General features: G+C 43.7%; 1 protein-coding gene across 3 annotated transcripts in view; it reads right to left on the minus strand.

The window, feature by feature from the left end:
• The window catches only part of CRTAC1 (cartilage acidic protein 1), a 310,217-nt gene that overhangs the window by 111,532 nt on the left and 179,602 nt on the right, over positions 1-19,083 (minus strand). For all 3 annotated transcript variants that reach the window (XM_075257862.1, XM_075257864.1, XM_075257865.1), the window contains exon 5: positions 7,151-7,307. In XM_075257862.1, coding sequence (XP_075113963.1) covers positions 7,151-7,307 — 157 coding nt within the window. The remainder of the gene's footprint in view (positions 1-7,150; positions 7,308-19,083) is intronic.

Consider the following 19,083-nt stretch of genomic DNA (forward strand, 5'->3'; position numbering starts at 1 on the left):
TTTTTAATAACATTCCCCCCTAAATAAAGGTTATCCCTAGCTATCCCTGCCTGTACAGCTATCCCTGTCTCATAGTCACAAAGTTCACATTCTCATATGACCCGGATTTGAAATCCACTATTCGTCTAAAATGGAGGTCACCTGATTTCGGCAGCCAATGACTTTTTCCAATTTTTTTCAATGCCCCCGGTGTCGTAGTTCCTGTCCCACCTCCCCTGCGCTGTTATTGGTGCAAAAAAGGCGCCAGGGAAGGTGGGAGGGGAATCGAATTTTGGCGCACTTTACCACGTGGTGTTCGATTCGATTCGAACATGGCGAACACCCTGATATCCGATCGAACATGTGTTCGATAGAACACTGTTCGCTCATCTCTATTAAGGACCCATGGGACGTCCCACAGAAAAAGCGCTGCGGGAAAAAATGTGGTGGCAACATATCGTGGTTCTTCCCGCAATGCTTTAAACAGTAAGTTCATGGAGTTTTCCTCCCTGGACCTTCTGTTACAATTATTCCTATGGGGAAACCGCCGGCATTTCCATAGGTATAATTGACATTGCACCAGGATATTCTTCCCATAATCCCCCACAGTGGAGCAAAAATGGCTTAATAAGACTCCACCAACATGGTGGTCTCTCCCTAAGGAGTGACAATATCCCCATAATCCGTTCCACCCCAGTCTACGATATACAGAGACGTTGATAGAGAACACGTAATATCAGATTATTTTGATCGCTGAATAAGTTTTTTCAATTTTAAATTAAAAACAACAACAATATAAGACATTAGTTTTGAATCAATATATTGTTTCTAAAGATAAATGACATTGAAATACTTGTTGCATCCTGTTCTGAGAACGTACAAGGTAAAAATGTGAGAACAGACGCGAGGGAAGCGAAAATAAGCATCTGGATGTGTTATCTGCAGAATCATTCCCTTCAAATATTTTCACCGACAGGTAAAAGTAGAATCTGGTAAACAAGTATCAAAATATCACTTCACGTCACACCCCAAAATGGATACTCACAATTCTGATTCTTTTGTTTACTTACCCATGAGCGGACTTATTATTATATATCAAAAATTCTGCCCCTGCCTGCCCACATGGACAGATCGCGTGTCGTTTTGTACCATTCGTTTCGGCTTGAGATGACCAGTTTTGGAAATAGTTACATTTGCATTGCCCACAATTCCCAACAGAGTCATCTCATGCCACTTATGTTGAGATATCTCAAGCCAAGAGGAAACATAAGGATGGAAATACCTAGAGTCATGGCAGCCACTCCCTGTGCATGATGTGGTCGCTACTAGTAATAGGTCCGGTACAATGAATTTGATACAATGAATGTCTATCTGGATCCTGAGCCTGAGCGAAGGTGGCTCCAGATGCCCTCACCCTTTGGGTAGCCATGCCATGGCAGAGATGGCCAGAAAGTTTGTAAGTCTTGAGTGGAAGATCATTCAGATAGGTGAGAAGAAAGGACAGGGTGAAGGGTATGGTAAAAACTGTGAAGGAAGAGTTAATTCTAAATGCTAAAGAATGGGGAAATTCCGAAAGATAAGGAGGAAATCACCCACCACATCTTGGCAACACCAAAATCGTGAAGGCATCAAGGCATGCAATCTGGTAGGTACCATCATCAAAGGACCATATGGAACAGTTAGTCAGTTGCGATTGAGAGAATGAGACCCCTACGCTATCTTTCCCAGTTCCCGGGGATGGAATGGAGACGAAAGTCCAGCAGAGATGTCAATATGGCATACACAAGGGAAAATTAATCTCTAAGAGGATCCATTTGAGTACTGAGTGCTTCAAACTCAATCCTGGTCTGGATAAATTTAGAGGGGGAAAGCAGGAAAGCCAAAAAAATTAGAGAGATGGTTAGTCTTCAAGAAACCTAAAGGAGAGTCTCAGAGGCGTAATCAAAGCTCACAAAATAAATCAGGTGCCCGAAACACCGGCATAAAACCATTGTTCCATTGTCTTCTGACCCTGGTGAGAAGGTTGGATTCCTGAGAGAGGATGAAGGACGAGCTGAGACGATGACAATATATATGCTATCTTAAGAGTAGATACAAAGGAGGCCATATTGTCCTAGGGTGGTGACAATTCCCACTATGGGGCCATGGTGAAAGGGATACGATGGGAGAATTCCATTGGATATTGTATTATATTTTTATTCACATTTGTATATTTTTTCTTTACTTTTTATGTTCATGTTGGTCCTGGAAAACCAACAACGAGTGTACCCAAAAACTGGACAGATTTTATAGTGGAAAGATATAAGATTTTACATTTGGCAGATTCGGTTTTTGTTAAGGTTCAATCCAGTACACATACAAAATCTAGAAATTGTTGTGTGTCACCATTTGGCAGATTTTATTTAGAAATTTCCACCATCTGAGGAATAAATTAGATGAGAGATAAAGGAGACATATTGGAGAAGCAGATGAAGAGGCTCATTTATATGGCACCCCCAAATGTGTACAAGGGACAACAAAAGGTGTGAATGGGATAGAAAGTTGCTAAATTCCTTGCAAAATACTGTATGCAAATAGCAGAGTGTGAACTACTGTCTCATTAGAGGTTGTTAGTTTGGTTAATTATTCAATCTGCGTCGGAGAATCCCAGCTGTCATTATGGGATCTCGTGGCGAGAAGGACTATAAACATTAGACCGCCATGCTTGAAAACAATCAATATACTATAGTAACAGGCTACGGCAAAAAAGACGTCTATCAAATCCAACCTATAATCCTAAAAAAATTCTTCTCAAAATGAAATGTAACCCCTAGATCAACCTCTCCTCTTAAGGTAACTAATATCCAAAAACTGATGCTATTTATTCTTTCCCACCCCTCCTGAACACGTATGAATCAGCCATCGCAACGTCCTATGGCTCCTCCGATAAAGAATCCTGTCCTAGACTAAAATTCTCCCCATTATACAAACGTTCATTGTGTAATGCTTCTATTTTCCTGTGGGGGCACTGCAGGAAAATTAAACACAGGGTGCAAATGTTACATAGTTACATAGTAGATGAGGTTGGATAAAGACATCAGTCCATCAAGTCCAACCTATAACCCTACAATCCCTACAGTGTTGATCCAGGGGAAGGCAAAAAACCCCACGAGGCTCATGCCAATTGCCTTATTTCAGGGGACAAGTGAATAGAGCCTAAAATCTGATGGAACACTATTATAACATTGTAATACATAGATAGAATTTTGGAGGATTTGCTGTAACCTATAGATCCATACTGTACTACCACTGAATGCAAAATCTAACAGGGACCCCACTAACCAGGTGTCATTTACAATACTGGTGCCTTTTTTTTGGAGCCGACGAGCTATTGAGCCCCCTAAGAAATTACAATCTGGGTGCAAGTCTTGTTTCTGAACCCCCTCTGTTTATGATTCAATTGACTCCATCATAGACCAAATTCTCGGAGACACCATACAGTAATGCACAGAGTATCTATAGGATCATAATACAGGGTGCATGGTAAGTGTCATGTACCTGGACCCTGAATGAAATGTTCTCCGTTCTGTCCCAGTCTCTCTCTGTCTTCTCCACAACTATAGGACTCAGAATCTTTTCCTTTGCCCATGTTTATTTTCTCCACTTTTATAACAGGCAGATAACATTTTCTGCTCCTTCCCCTCGTCTAGCCTAAAGGGAAAAGTGTGAGTAACAAGCTGGCGGTGCGAGACTCACTGACCGCCTGGCACATCCCCAATACTCACATCTAAGATAAAACTAGAACAGTCTCTGGGCTATGAAACCACGGGACAGCGAAACCCAAGCAAACCACACAAAATAAAATGAATCTATCTATTTAGTATCTACAATATCTGTTATCTAGTATGTATCTACCTATCTAGAATCTGTCTCTTCAGATACGTACAGTATCTATCTATCTAGTATGGCGGCAATCGCTGGAGGATGTTATTGTGAGGGGGCCGCATGATCAATACCAACTGTAAAGATGGTTAAAACCGTAACAAGAGTTCATGTTGGAATATAAGACATGGGAATACCAAACATTGTTAGATCCTTCAGGTGAGGAACACAAGTCTATAATACTTAGGACCTACGAAATGAGCATGATCCATATTTGTATCTTATCACCTATTAAATGGAGTAATGTCATTTAGTACAAGGCAAGAGGACAGGTGGCAGATCTGTGCGGGCCCTCCATTGACTACATCACCATTGTACTACTGATGTGTCCTTCGTTACCTCTAACTCTTGGCTGGACAAAGTAACGTGAATCATGAGATGAGATAAGCAGCTTTTTTAAACAACCTGATTTTATGATACTCTGTCACGAGTTGTCTTCTCTGTGTCTCAGTGTGGCCACCTAGTGGTTGTTGTTTTGTTAGCATTTGTTAGCATTTGGTAATAATGAATTGAAGTGTTTCGTAACAAATTGTAGTCTGTAACCAAATTCAAGCAAAGCTAAAGGTGGCCACATCTGTAGCTCAACAGGCTGAAGATAAAGGGTTGTCTAGAGCAAATCTCATCAGGAATGTGGAGGTTATAGGATCCATATCTCATACATCACAGATATAACAATATGTAGCAAAATGCAGAAACAAAAAAAATATACTATAAAAAACCCTAAATTCCCAAAGTGCTGGTGTAGAATTGTAGAGATCAATGAAATACTAAAAATAACTAATGGAAAATAAGTGATTTTACAGTTCTCGCGCCTGCAGGACACTAAGGAGTTAAATATATACCGCAGAACTGTAATTCTCTAGGACATGAAGTTCTGAACATAAAGTACTGCAACCCCTGAAGCTGCAAAGCCCTTCTAGTCCAGATCAATCATGGCAGGAGTGAGGAGATTTAAATGCATCATTTATACCCGGCTCAACTTTTAGAATACCTTGTAGAATCTATTAGATGTCAGCTGTGTAAGCCATTTGTATTTCTGTCACTGTCAGGCTCAGACGCCGGAGCCACAGTAACTACATGAAGAAATACAGTCTGCACCAAAGACAACTATAGGAGGGGACACATGATGGCGGCTCCCAGACCAGCAGACGTATGCAGAGGAATAGTAGTCACCCCCATACCCTGGGGTATCAGAGTCCCAATGGCCCTTCGACCACATTAGAGGATAGCAGTATGATAAATGGCTCATAGAGGGAAACTTGTGTGTCCTGCTGAATATGGCCATACAGAAGAACTGACAGGGCTCACTGAGGAAAAGATGTCAATCATTGTGAACGAAGAGAGGAGGTAGGACTCACAGGCTTTCTCTATGAGTGGTGGGAGAAGCAGGACTCACAGGCTTTCTCTATGAGTGGTGGAGGAAGCAGGACTCACAGGCTTTCTATATGAGTGGTGGGAGAAGCAGGACTCACAGGCTTTCTCTATGAGTGGTGGAGGAAGCAGGACCCACGGGCTTTATATATGAGTGGTGGGGGGAAGCAGGACTCACAGGCTCTCTATATGAGTGGGTGGGAGAAGCAGAACTCACAGGCTCTCTCTATGAGTGGGTGGGAGAAGCAGGACTCACAGGCTCTCTATATGAGTGGTGGGAGAAGCAGGACTCACAGGCTTTCTATATGAGTGGTGGGAGAAGGACTCACAGGCTTTCTATATGAGTGGTGGGAGAAGCAGGACTCACAGGCTTTCTATATGAGTGGTGGGAGAAGGACTCACAGGCTTTCTATATGAGTGGTGGGGGAAGCAGGACTCACAGGCTTTCTCTATAAGTGGTGGAGGAAGCAGGACTCACAGGCTTTATATATGAGTGGTGGGGGAAGCAGGACTCACAGGCTTTCTCTATGAGTGGTGGGAGAAGCAGGACTCACAGGCTTTCTCTATGAGTGGTGGGGGAAGCAGGACTCACAGGCTTTCTATATGAGTGGTGGGGGGAGCAGGACTCACAGGCTTTCTCTATGAGTGGTGGGAGAAGCAGGACTCACAGGCTTTCTCTATGAGTAGTGGAGGAAGCAGGACTCACAGGCTTTCTATATGAGTGGTGGGAGAAGCAGGACTCACAGGCTTTCTCTATGAGTGGTGGAGGAAGCAGGACCCACGGGCCTTATATATGAGTGGTGGGGGGAAGCAGGACTCACAGGCTCTCTATATGAGTGGGTGGGAGAAGCAGAACTCACAGGCTCTCTCTATGAGTGGGTGGGAGAAGCAGGACTCACAGGCTCTCTCTATGAGTGGTGGGGGAAGCAGGACTCACAGGCTCTCTATATGAGTGGGTGGGAGAAGCAGAACTCACAGGCTCTCTCTATGAGTGGTGGGGGAAGCAGGACTCACAGGCTTTCTATATGAGTGGTGGGAGAAGGACTCACAGGCTTTCTATATGAGTGGTGGGGGAAGCAGGACTCACAGGCTTTCTCTATAAGTGGTGGAGGAAGCAGGACTCGCAGGCTTTCTATATGAGTGGTGGGAGAAGGACTCACAGGCTTTCTATATGAGTGGGTGGGAGAAGCAGAACTCACAGGCTTTCTCTATGAGTGGTGGGAGAAGCAGAACTCACAGGCTTTCTATATGAGTGGTGGGGGAAGCAGGACTCACAGGCTTTCTATATGAGTGGTGGAGGAAGCAGGACTCACAGGCTTTCTATATGAGTGGTGGGGGAAGCAGGACTCACAGGCTTTCTCTATGAGTGGTGGGAGAAGCAGGACTCACAGGCTTTCTATATGAGTGGTGGAGGAAGCAGGACTCACAGGCTTTCTATATGAGTGGTGGGGGAAGCAGGACTCACAGGCTTTCTCTATGAGTGGTGGGAGAAGCAGGACTCACAGGCTTTCTCTATGAGTGGTGGGGGAAGCAGGACTCACAGGCTTTATATATGAGTGGTGGGGGAAGCAGGACTAACAGGCTTTCTCTATGAGTGGTGGAGGAAGCAGGACTCACAGGCTTTCTATATGAGTGGTGGGAGAAGCAGGACTCACAGGCTTTCTCTATGAGTGGTGGGGGAGCAGGACTCAGAGGTTTTCTATGAGACCCTATGTGGTCATATAACCAGTGGACATGATAGAAAGCAGCCATATTTTCCAGTCTAGGTAACCACTGTAACTGTTAAGGGTAACCAAACTGTAGGATTGTATTACTTGTATTCTTGTGTTACTATTTACTGTAGAAGAGAGATAAATGTCATTCTGTAAGTCACCCTTACCTGTATATTTATTAACACCAGCTTCGGCTGCCACATTTGACAGCACAATGATTCCTCTAGATAGGTCGCTGGCTGCTTCATCGAGCTCTATTAAGGCGTGCGGGCCAACTTTGCGGTCTGCATAGTTTGCAATATAGATGGAGTATCTTCCGGTGCCCTGGAAGAAAAATCAGAAAAAGAGTCGAAAGTCATTGAAAGTTCAACTGTCTGATTGAAGCATACACAATATAATGTATTTATATCAAGTCAAACATCATAATACGCTGAAAAAGGCCCCAAAATAAATATCTAATGAAAGTTGAAAGGAATAATGATATGCAAGGTGTACCATTGCTGGCGCCAATTTGATTTGACCTAGTGGATAAGGATAGGGGTGATAGTAGTAGTAGTCGGTCTTGGTTAGGCTCACAGTGGTCATAGTTGGCTCCACCAAATCTCTGATACTCCTTGGTGGTCGATGCAATGGTGGATGGGCCTTCTTGAAGCTCATAGGTCTTAGTCGTAGCTGTAAGGACGGTTCAAAAAGTCTCCTCAGACTACTAACCCTGACTTGTAACTGGCAGGCTTAGAGCTGCTGAACCCACACAATCCAGCTAAGCTCTCTATACTGTCTCTTCCTCCTCACCAAAGTGATCTAAAGTGATGTCCTATCTAACGTTCTCCAGCCTCATTGGTATAGTCCACTTAAAGTTACATAATATAATAATATTAAGGGCCAATAATTATAAGGGGTCATTAGGAGAACCATTGACTTAAACGGTCATACAGGAGTATTATTTAGGGGGGACACAGGGGGCATTATTGATTTAAGGGGGCATACAGTATTACTAATTAGGGGGGCACAGGGATTATTAATGGAAGGCCACTATTAATTTAAAGGGTTGTACTATCCGTATAGTGCAGTGAAGGTGATGGCTGGCCCAGTGCAGGATCAGAGGGGGGAATAGTAAGTGTCAGGGCATTTTTATGCATAACCCTGGCCTGCTGCCTGCTCTATATTTCTGATCCCGAACAATCCCTTTTAACTAATGCCACACAGGAGGCATTAGTTAAGAAGGATGGGGTCTTTGTATAGGCGAGGAAAATGTTGGTCAGATGTCAGGAAAAGTGACAAGCCAAAGATGTCTGTGCTGCAAACTTTACAGAGACAATTTGTGACTGGAAGAAGTGATCATGGCGGTCCAGATGGAGGAGATGAGAAATGTGAAAGGTGGTAGTCGGAGACGTGTCCTGTAAGTCACAACACTTTACTGTATTTACTTAAACTACAAGAGGAGTCCTGTGTAGAGCCAGGGATAATACTACGCAAAAGACTTGTATTTTTACATGAGATGTATCACAATATAGCAGCCATGTATGTCAAAATGTTTGCTATTTTACGCTACCCCATAATATCTAAAGAGGCGTTGAGCTTGTGGAAATACATTGTTCTATAATCGTATGCAGAAATGTTATCTAAAAAGCAATATCAGTGCTGCTAGAACTTTACAGGGAAACCCACCCATAGATACTTCCTATGAGTCCTGCTTCTCCCACCACTCATATATAAAGCCTGTGAGTCCTGCTTCTCCCACCACTCATATATAAAGCCTGTGAGTCCTGCTTCTCCCACCACTCATAGAGAAAGCCTGTGAGTCCTGCTTCCCCCACCACTCATAGAGAAAGCCTGTGAGTCCTGCTTCCCCCACCACTCATAGAGAAAGCCTGTGAGTCCTGCTTCTCCCACCACTCATATATAAAGCCTGTGAGTCCTGCTTCTCCCACCACTCATAGAGAAAGCCTGTGAGTCCTGCTTCCCCCACCACTCATAGAGAAAGCCTGTGAGTCCTGCTTCCCCCACCACTCATATAGAAAGCCTGTGAGTCCTGCTCCCCCCCTCTCATATAGAAAGCCTGTGAGTCCTGCTTCCCCCACCACTCATATATAAAGCCTGTGAGTCCTGCTCCCCCCACCACTCATATAGAAAGCCTGTGAGTCCTGCTCCCCCCACCACTCATATAGAAAGCCTGTGAGTCCTGCTTCCTCCACCACTCATATAGAAAGCCTGTGAGTCCTGCTTCCCCCACCACTCATATATAAAGCCTGTGAGTCCTGTTTCCCCCACCACTCATATATAAAGCCTGTGAGTCCTGCTTCCCCCACCACTCATATAGAGAGCCTGTGAGTCCTGCTTCCCCCACCACTCATATAGAAAGCCTGTGAGTCCTGCTTCCCCACCACTCATAGAGAAAGCCTGTGAGTCCTGCTTCCCCCACCACTCATATATAAAGCCTGTGAGTCCTGCTTCCCCCACCACTCATATATAAAGCCTGTGAGTCCTGCTTCCCCCACCACTCATATATAAAGCCTGTGAGTCCTGCTTCCCCCACCACTCATATAGAAAGCCTGTGAGTCCTGCTTCTCCCACCACTCATATAGAAAGCCTGTGAGTCCTGCTTCTCCCACCACTCATATAGAAAGCCTGTGAGTCCTGCTTCCTCGATTTGACTGCAGAGATTTTCAATGTATTCTCTAAGAAGAAATCAATGTGACTTTTCTGCCTGATCTAGGTGTAATCCTCAATAGTGAACACAACTAATGGCCTCTACGTGCTGCGCCCTCTGGTTTGGGTGTTCACAAAGTACAAGTGTCATTCAGCTATCCCACAATAGATGGTACAATGCTGGCTGGGATAAAGGATGTTGCTGGAGAGTAGAGACATAACATTGTTATTATTACGGTTTTCTAGGATTTCTTTTTTCTACATGACAACTTCAATGGGAAAACAAGTCTTGTGTATTCATTGTAGTCAATGATTTTATCAAGAGGTAAGACAAGTGTCTATACATTGCTTTTTACATGTGGATAAAATAACACATGGAAGGAAACAATTTCCCTTGAGCGCACACTTATCTTGTAGCAGTTACCATGTCATTTAAGGAAAGTGCCTGGTGTACTGTATATACTGTAGAATATGCTGTAAAGCGTATCTGTCTTTTCAGGTGATTTCTCAGAGTAAGATAATGTGTGTGCATGAGGGGCAGCACTATCTCTGACCATCACATGATTACTTTCTGCATTATTTAGCGATGTACAGGCTCTATCTGTAGTTTTAAGTTCTCTGTGAGCTGGTGGGTGGAGACTAGCTGCCATATACTACACACAGTAAGTAGAAGAGAATCTGCTCTATAACTATTTCTCAGAAACAGAGAGAGGACCATGTAGTACTTGGCTGTAGTACTCCTACTTCCGCCACCAGAGAGAGAGAGCCTGTGAGTCCTGCTTCCTCCACCACTCATATAGAAAGCCTGTGAGTTCTGCTTCCGCCACCACTCATATATAAAGCCTGTGAGTCCTGCTTCCTCCACCACTCATATAGAAAGCCTTTGAGTCCTGCTTCCCCCACAACTCATAGAGAAAGCCTGTGAGTCCTGCTTCTCCCACCCACTCATAGAGAAAGCCTGCGAGTCCTGCTTCCCCCTCACTTATAAAAAAGCCTGTGAGTCCTGTTCCCCCCCCCCACACACACACACACACATAGAGAGAGCCTGTGAGTTCTGCTTCTCTGACCCACTGTTAAGTTAAGCTCTTGCCCTCGGCGTCGGACGGTGAGGTTTGTGGAGTCTAACTCCAGCTCAGACTTTTTGGAGATGCTCTGAGGCTAAGTCCCATTCTCTTGCTACTTAGCATGCTCAGACATTTTGGAGGCGCTCAGAGGCTAAGTCCCATTCGGCCCATACTGGGCATGCCCGGTGAGGTTATGGCCACTGCCACTGTGGGTGGGGACTTGCCTTTATATGGTGTGAGCCGACGCCCGCCGAGTGCTCACACTTTGACTATTACTTTGAGACAGGAGGTCAGGGCTAGGTTCCTGTGAAAGGCAGGTTGTCAGTTCAGGGATTCTAGGTAGGATTCCTGGGTACTGCTGGTAGGGAACTAATTAGCCTGATTGAACTGTCCTGTAGTATTGTACCTCCAAAGCTGTGTGTGGAGCCCTTTGTGTTGCTGACCAGGGGTGTCATTTAACCCTTGGCAGCCTTTGTTGCCATCTATACTCGGGTGCAGTTCCCTAGTAACTTACTGGTGAACCATTGTTGCCACCTGTACACATTAAAGCTATACATATACCTTTGCCCAGTGAAGCCAACTGGTGTAAGCCTCATTGCAGCCAGATCACATTAAAGCTGCACAAATACACTTGCACAGTGAAGTCAAGTGGTGTAAGCCTCCTTGCAGTCTGTTCACATTGGGAGCTGCGCAGATACATTCACCCAGTGAAGTCAACTGGTGAACGTGTTTTGCTCCCTGTTCACACTAGCGCCGCACAGACATACTGCTGCTCTGCTTAGGCAGACGGCCACCCTCCTAGGGCTTGTGGACCTCGACTGCAGCCACTACCACAGTCAAGAGGGTCTGTCAAGTTATAATTTATATATATAGAGAGAACCATAACACCCACTCATAGAGAGAGCCTGTGAGTCCTGCTTCCCCCAACTACTCATAGGCAAAGCTTGTGGGTCCCACTTCCACCATGTCTGGAGTGGTGACAGTTCCTATTTAAGGCTTAAGAAGGGACAAAGGAATTTGGGTCAAAAAGAGGAATAGCCCCTTCACAACATATTGGGAATTATAATACTAGAAGGAGGTGCTGGGAAGGATTTCACACGTTTGTTGGATTTTCCTTTAAAGCAGTAGGTGCCACTTACACGTTGTCTTTGGAGATCTGCACCACAACAAGAGAGTTGTGCTCATTTCATTTACTGCCCCATCAGCTCGCTATGTAAGGCTGTAAAACGAAATTGAAATGCTCCAGACCTAACTTGCTAAAATGCCTCTCTATTGTTTACGCTCCGACTTTCCCTTCCGCGGCCCAGATGAAAAGCACGGCAATAAGAAAGCCTTCCAACCATAGGCAAAGCTATATATATGCAGCGCTTGTAATTCCGAATAAATGAGAGCCTTATCTAAAGCGTAATGAACATGTTACGGCGTAATGTACTAAGACTCTGATGTACGCTTTTATGGTGGCTGAATAATTCCCGCTAATCTGTTTATTGTCTTATTGTTTTAATGCCCATGTTCATTTTCTACATTGTTTAGCTATGGTGAGCGTTTTTTGTTTTTTTTTCAGACAACCGTCTATGGCCAGATATTGTATGTTCAATGCAGCGAATTGTAATTCATGGCAGTCATGATGGTACCTTGTAAAAAGGGCTATTACAAAGGATTTTGGAGGGTTCAGTGCCAGAGAAGCCTTTGCACGTAAAAGACATACATCCACTTATGTTGATATATTGGAGCTTCAATGCAGTAAAGAGCGCTCAGCCATATAATCCCCTCTTAGCCATTTTAAGCATTTATCTCATAGCCATGCTGTATTGAATAACACTTGAAAATGTAAGCTGGAAAGCAAATGACAAAAGATATCTCATATTAATTCAGAAAGTGTATAAGGAACTTCTTCATAGAAGCTGAAAGGGCCGTCACTTAAAGGGCTTAGGAGGCCGGAGGAAGATTTATGGAACAAATGGAACATAAACACACACAATGTAGTGTTTTGCATTTTTGTAATACTAACCCTTGGAGAGCAATGTTGTAGCGCAGGACTATGTTAGGATAAAGTCCATATAAGATGAACAATATGCAGCTAAAAGAAAAACGCTGTGGAGAAAAACTGCATCAATTCTTGCATTTTTAACCACTATGTTTTAATTCCTTATCAGTTTTATTCAGATTTATTTTAATTATTCATATAAATGTGAATACATAAATAGGTATAATTTTTCAGGTGGGAGATTAATTATTTTTAATTCTAATGGTCAGTCAATAATAGGTTGAGGTGCAGTGGCGTAACTAAAAATGACGAACTTTTGACATGGGGCCCCCGCCACCCGACCGACACCGACGCCAAAGACCTCGACCGACCCCCTCCTACACATTCCTGTGCGCTCTATTATGCCCCATAATGGCCCCTTCACACAGTATTATCCCCCATAGTGGCCCCTGCACACAGTATTATCACCCATAGTGGCCCCTGCACACAGTGTTATGTCCCTTAGTGGCCCCTGTACACAGTATTATCCCCCATAGTGGCCCCTGCACACAGTATTATCACCCATAGTGGCCCCTGCACGCAGTGTTATGTCCCTTAGTGGTCCCTGCACACAGTATTATCCCCCATAGTGGCCTCTGCACACTATTATCCCCAATAGTGGCCCCTGCACACAGTATTATCCCCATAGTGGCCCCTGCACACAGTATTATGTCCCCCATAGTGGCTCCTGCACACAGTATTATGCCCCATAGTGGCTCATGCACACAGTATTATCCCCCATAGTGGCTCCTGCACACAGTATTATCCCCCATAGTGGTCTGGTCAATGGTTACTAAATGTGCATGTATCCATATAGTAAGGTTGACCATATACACAAGGCCTCTCACAAGGTTCTCTTTCCTGATGATCCTGATACATGTGCACATAAAACAAAAAAAATCAAACACTTAAAATCCAACTACCCCATCTTTATCTCCTCCAACATCTGTCACCAGTGAAGTGTTGCAAGGCCCCCGTACACATCAGATGAAAAAGAAATGTTAAAAATATTCTCTTCACCGTGGCAGATGTTATTCCTGCTGTCTTTAGTCTTGGGTGTGAAAGCACTTTATATACTGTAAGAGGAGGGGGAGCTATGTGACAAGTGGCTCGGAAAAGTGATTGTGACTTCTCAAGCCCATGTAGGAGAACCAAATTTACGGTTCCCAATTTTCTATTTATAAAACGACCTATAAAGTATTCCCATCCTTGTAGACACCAAGAAAATCACCGATCGTGAGATCAAATATCAGATTCTCTTCTTAAATAAATCATTAGATTTGGCATTTTAGTCATCAGCAACTGTAATATGTAGCTGGACCAAGGATATGGCTTCTTAAAGATCAAAATGATCAAAAATAGGACTGTCCATGTGTAGACACCAAAAATATCAGCAATGGTGAGATCAAGTATTTGTTTTCTTCTGTAAATAACACATTAGATTTGGTATTCATGATTCCTCAAGGTGTTGTCTTCGATTTGGAGCAACCTTTGGGGTGGCCAGGGTGTAAGAGAAAGAAAAAAGGCACTCAGTTGCCCCCTGTCTATCACATAGTCGGGCTCACTGCTCCAAAAGCCATGAGGCTCGTATGACCACCAGGATCAATCTGTGGCCTCTGAGGTCACTGGAAAGGAACCGATGACATCAGCCAAATATGTCACCAGTTCCTTGTCAGCTATCTCAAAAGGAAATGGAAAGGGGACCAGAAAAGGACAAGAGTGCCAGAAACAGGGGCCTTTGTTTTCTTTTATACTGCCCTTGGCCACCCCACAGGTTGCTCCAAGTCCTGGACCACCCCTTTAAGTAAGGACCACTTACTTAAAGCTATTTTGCTTGCCTGTAATAGTGTTGTCACACTATGTGGACCTAGCCGTTCTGCCGGTGTTCTCAAGTACGTGTACTAATTCTTGATTCTCTTGTTGCCGGCAGCAAAAATTTCTTGGAAACAATGCCATCATGACCCGGAGTGCTGCAGTACTACATCATGTTGTAGCTGGCCAAGACAGACTTGTGAAAGGAAGACCATGAGGTGTTACTGAACTTATTTGAAACAGTTATTTGTATTGTGAAAGTTGTATTTATTGTAACAATGTAGTTTGTTGAGGGCTTGTTTTTGTGGGACGAGCTGTACTTTTCAATGGCGCGTGATAGATCTATATTTTTAATCACTTTTTATCCTATTTGGAGTTGAGGTGGCTGAAACAGCTTTTTGGCATAGTTGTTGATGGTGTTGGCTGAACAGTGCCATCATTGGTATGGCACAGATTGTTGAAGATCTTGTATGGTTCAGGGTGGGAAGATGGGGTATGTAATGGGGTATACCTAGACTTATGTGGCCTATCCACAGGAGATACATGTCTTATAGGTAAAAGTTCTAGAGATGGAACCCACCTTTACCTCCAGAACAAGATTTCTTGCCTATTCTAATCTGATGCTGGTTTTATCTCGAGCAGGTTGTACCTTATACAGGATCTATGAGCCCTTTAAACACCTTGGTCCCCCGATTATGTATTTGTAGGATTTACTTTACATGCAATTTGCTTTCTGCAGTGATAGAGGATGTCACCCCTATGTTTGATCCTGCCTGTCATGTCATTACGAGAACATGGTACATTGTCAGATAAGAGCGACGTGCCTTGTGGAGGAGGCAGCCAGCAGACAGCACCTGTGCCTCCTCTAGTCTGACTATTGTTCTAGTGCAGCAGATGTGAATCTGATTTACTGATAATCGTTACATAACAAACTGTATGAGAAGAGTGAAGGGAGGAGGTGACAGACTGTAGGAATAACATGGGCGAGCAGAACCATTTGTCACGCCAAGTCCCCGAAATATCTACTTATTAAACTCGCTGCTTTCGCTAAAAGTTTCCTAGTTCAACCTGTAGGCAAACTAATGAGCGTCTCTGCTGGGAAAGGATTGGAAGCCTTAATACAACCAGCATGGGGAGACGTGACGGTGTGACCGCGGCTTAGGCATGTTCCTAATTGCACATGAGCAAGCCTGACTTATTCATTGACATACAGAACATGAAAGATCTTCGCGGAGTCCTGGTCGGGAGCCCATTATTATATTAGGAGATGTCACAATGAGCAGATCCCTTAACAATGCTGGCATGTTAGGTAATGGGATATTCAAGACGGAAACATTTTATCATCTATCTATGGGTGCATTCTTATGGTGCAACAGCCAAACGGAGCCGGAACCTCATCCACACTATAATGGTGTGAACATTGGCCTCTACGTGAGGTTGGGTTTTCCACCATACACTGGTGCTGTATTGTAAGATTGAGCCCTACAGAATCACTTAGCACAATGCTAGATTGCTAGGACACCTGTAAATTTCTAGAATGGAAAACCTTAATCCTTTGTTAGAACGGAAATGACCTCTGGCGCCCCAAGAAGAAAGTGGGATCCCAAATACTTGTTCCGTTAGGTAAGCATTCAACTGGTTCTTTTAATGTCATAGACTATGAATGGCTAGCTGGGACCATCTAGAAATGCCCAAAAGGGGCACCCCTGTCTGCATATTCAACCCTATGGCACAACATAGCTCTGTTTATTACCATAGACTTTGAATGGAGTGGAAAGACAAATACTTGATAGCTGGGACCACCAACACTTGCCAGGAACAGGGACCACAGTCTCAATATTCAACTCCGTGACACAAGACAGTTCTGCCAGTGCCATAGGCTTTGACTTTCATTGCAAGGAGCATGCTCGACTGACATCCAAATGTCACCTAGCCATGGTTGTGCAGTTTTTGCTGAAAACTCTTCACCATATTCCATTACAAAGTTTGAACTTCCTTAAAATACCATTTCTTCCCCAGACTGCTTCCTCAGACAATCCCCTCATGGTTTTAGTACAGATGTATCCTTCTTTACTCTGTCTCTTAGCTCCCCATCTTCTTCTTCTTCTGAGATATCTTTTTTTATTGAGGATTTATTCCTTGGATACTTAGAACAAACGTCTCGGCGGGTTATCACACGGTGAGATTGTTCAGTATGAAATCAATTAAGGTATTAACAAACATAACTTTGAAATATGAAGGAAAATGTCTAGAAATCCAAGTAGCGGGTTACTTAAAATAATAAAACATCTACTAATGTCTAACATGTTATGTCTTCAGGGTCTCGTACGGTTATACAGAGAGGTGTATGAGAGATGTATTTGAGGGGTGGGGGATCTGTAGGAATGTCGTTCAGAGGGGACTTTGACCACCGATGCTTCAAGGAAGCCTTTCCAGTGAAGGTATACCATGTTACCCAGATGGATTTATACTGACGGTAAGAGCATAGCTCAAGTGTGGAATTGGAGGCAAGGTCACCATAGGAGATGAGTTTTGGTTTTGCAATACTTGGTCATAAGATGTCTACTTTGTATTTACCGTGTGTCAATATATTGTCTATTGCTTATGCTTGGAAGATGCCTTCAGTCGGCTGAATGGAACTTCCTGTGTACATGTGGCTTTGTTATAGCCTTGTTACCATCCCCCCACAAGCTAAGGGAGTGTGGACAATGAGAGGCAGACAAAGTATGGAGGAGAAACTTCCATGCAAAATTGCAGACTCCTTCTTTCAAGGAAATCTTATGGCATCTATTGTTTATGCTTGAAAGATGCCTGCGGCCAGCTGACTGGAATTTCAGTGGAGACTTTGTTGCAGCCTTTGTTACTATCCCCCCCCCCCCACACACACACACACAAGTTAGGGAAGCATGGCAAAACAGTAGACAGTATGGAGGAACAATCAGCACCCTGTCTCCCCGGATGACTTAAGACTTCTTCAAGGAATTCAAGGAACAAACCCACCATTGAGGGAGTTAATGAATGATAACTTAATGGGCAGATCAGGCTCCTCTTTGTTACTAGCCAGGGTGCATGGATGCTGCAAAGACCATCTCTTATGCTGAAGGAATCAGCATGATCATATAAGTCATGGGAAGATTTCATAACTTATGTCTTCAAAGGAAGGCCATGATGTATGCCACTGTATAGTTGTATAAGGCCATATGTTGTTTACTGACATTTTCCATATGGTATACAGACTTCTTTTCATAGATTTAATTTCTCCAGAAGCCTGATGGTGGTTGGAGTGCCCTTGATGGAGTCCGCAGTATAGAAGACGTAGCAGACAATGTTGAGTGATATAACAATTCAAAGCAAGGCAACAGACAGCAATCTTCCACACAATGGAGACACAGTTCTTCGGGATCACAAGGCTGACTTAAGATATATGCACAATGGCACGTTTTTTCAGAAATTTCCGCAACTGAAAATCCACCGTACACACTGCATGTGACTGGGGTTGTTTCTGCTGCATGGATTTCTTCGAGCCCTATTGTATTATTGTAGCATTGTATTCCTTCAAAGATTTTTCAAGGATTAGAAGAACATCTTCCAAAAATACAGCCATGCCTGGCCACTGACTGCTAATAGCAATGCATGTCAACCCCATTCACATCAATGGAGGAAAACTGCAATACCAGAGTCAACCCTTGGAAAGGTTTGGCGCTGTGTGTGTTCGTCTTCATCACCAATCTTGATACATTCTTACAGTCTTACACATATCTTTCTTAGGACTATCACGCATCCTCCGATGTAATGTGTCCAGAGTCCCAATGGTCTAATTTTCCAAATATCAATAGACCAAAAGACTTGTCGGTAAATGAAACGGGCCGCGACAGAGAAGGATAAGTCCCAGACAATGAAATCTAAGCGGCACATGGAGAGGGACCCGAGACAGATGGATCTTGTTGTTTAATCTGGGAGATTGTAATTTTAGAGCACATTAAGGGTGTAATTTATCGACACATCCGGCACAAATTGAGTCACTTTATTATTTCGGGATGGCGTTGGACAGTGCTAAGAGCCCCCTGAAGAATGTTTTTTAAATGCTGTGTAAATTGGATGTTTTATAGAACAATGTATTTTGTGAAACCCCTGAAGAACTGTAAGTGTCCTCTAATTATTTCTGGATGCTTTGCAGATATTTTACTGAAGAGGTTCATTCTGGGAAATCGTTGTTTCCAGCACAGAACACGACGCAGTCATTCTGCACCGGCGTCTTCAGATTGGGTTCATTGCGGCGTGATAAACCGCGGTGATAAAATGGACAACAACATCTGTATCCACATTTAAAGGGAAGTGAAGGAATGGAAGTAGATGGTGGAGGGTTGATAAAAAAGTTTATGGAGAGATGGAAGGAAATCGAGTAATCCGAAACCCAAGGAAAGAGCGCTTGTTATAGGATTATGGGCAAATAAAATGTTTAGATTGTGATCTACACCTGTGCTCTTCATAGCTATACAAAGGTAGCAATTGTTACCAGGCCCCAGAGTGTCAGGGGGGCCCATAGACC

Source organism: Leptodactylus fuscus, chromosome 10 (genome assembly GCF_031893055.1).
Source record: "Leptodactylus fuscus isolate aLepFus1 chromosome 10, aLepFus1.hap2, whole genome shotgun sequence".
Taxonomy (NCBI): Eukaryota; Metazoa; Chordata; class Amphibia; order Anura; family Leptodactylidae; genus Leptodactylus; species Leptodactylus fuscus.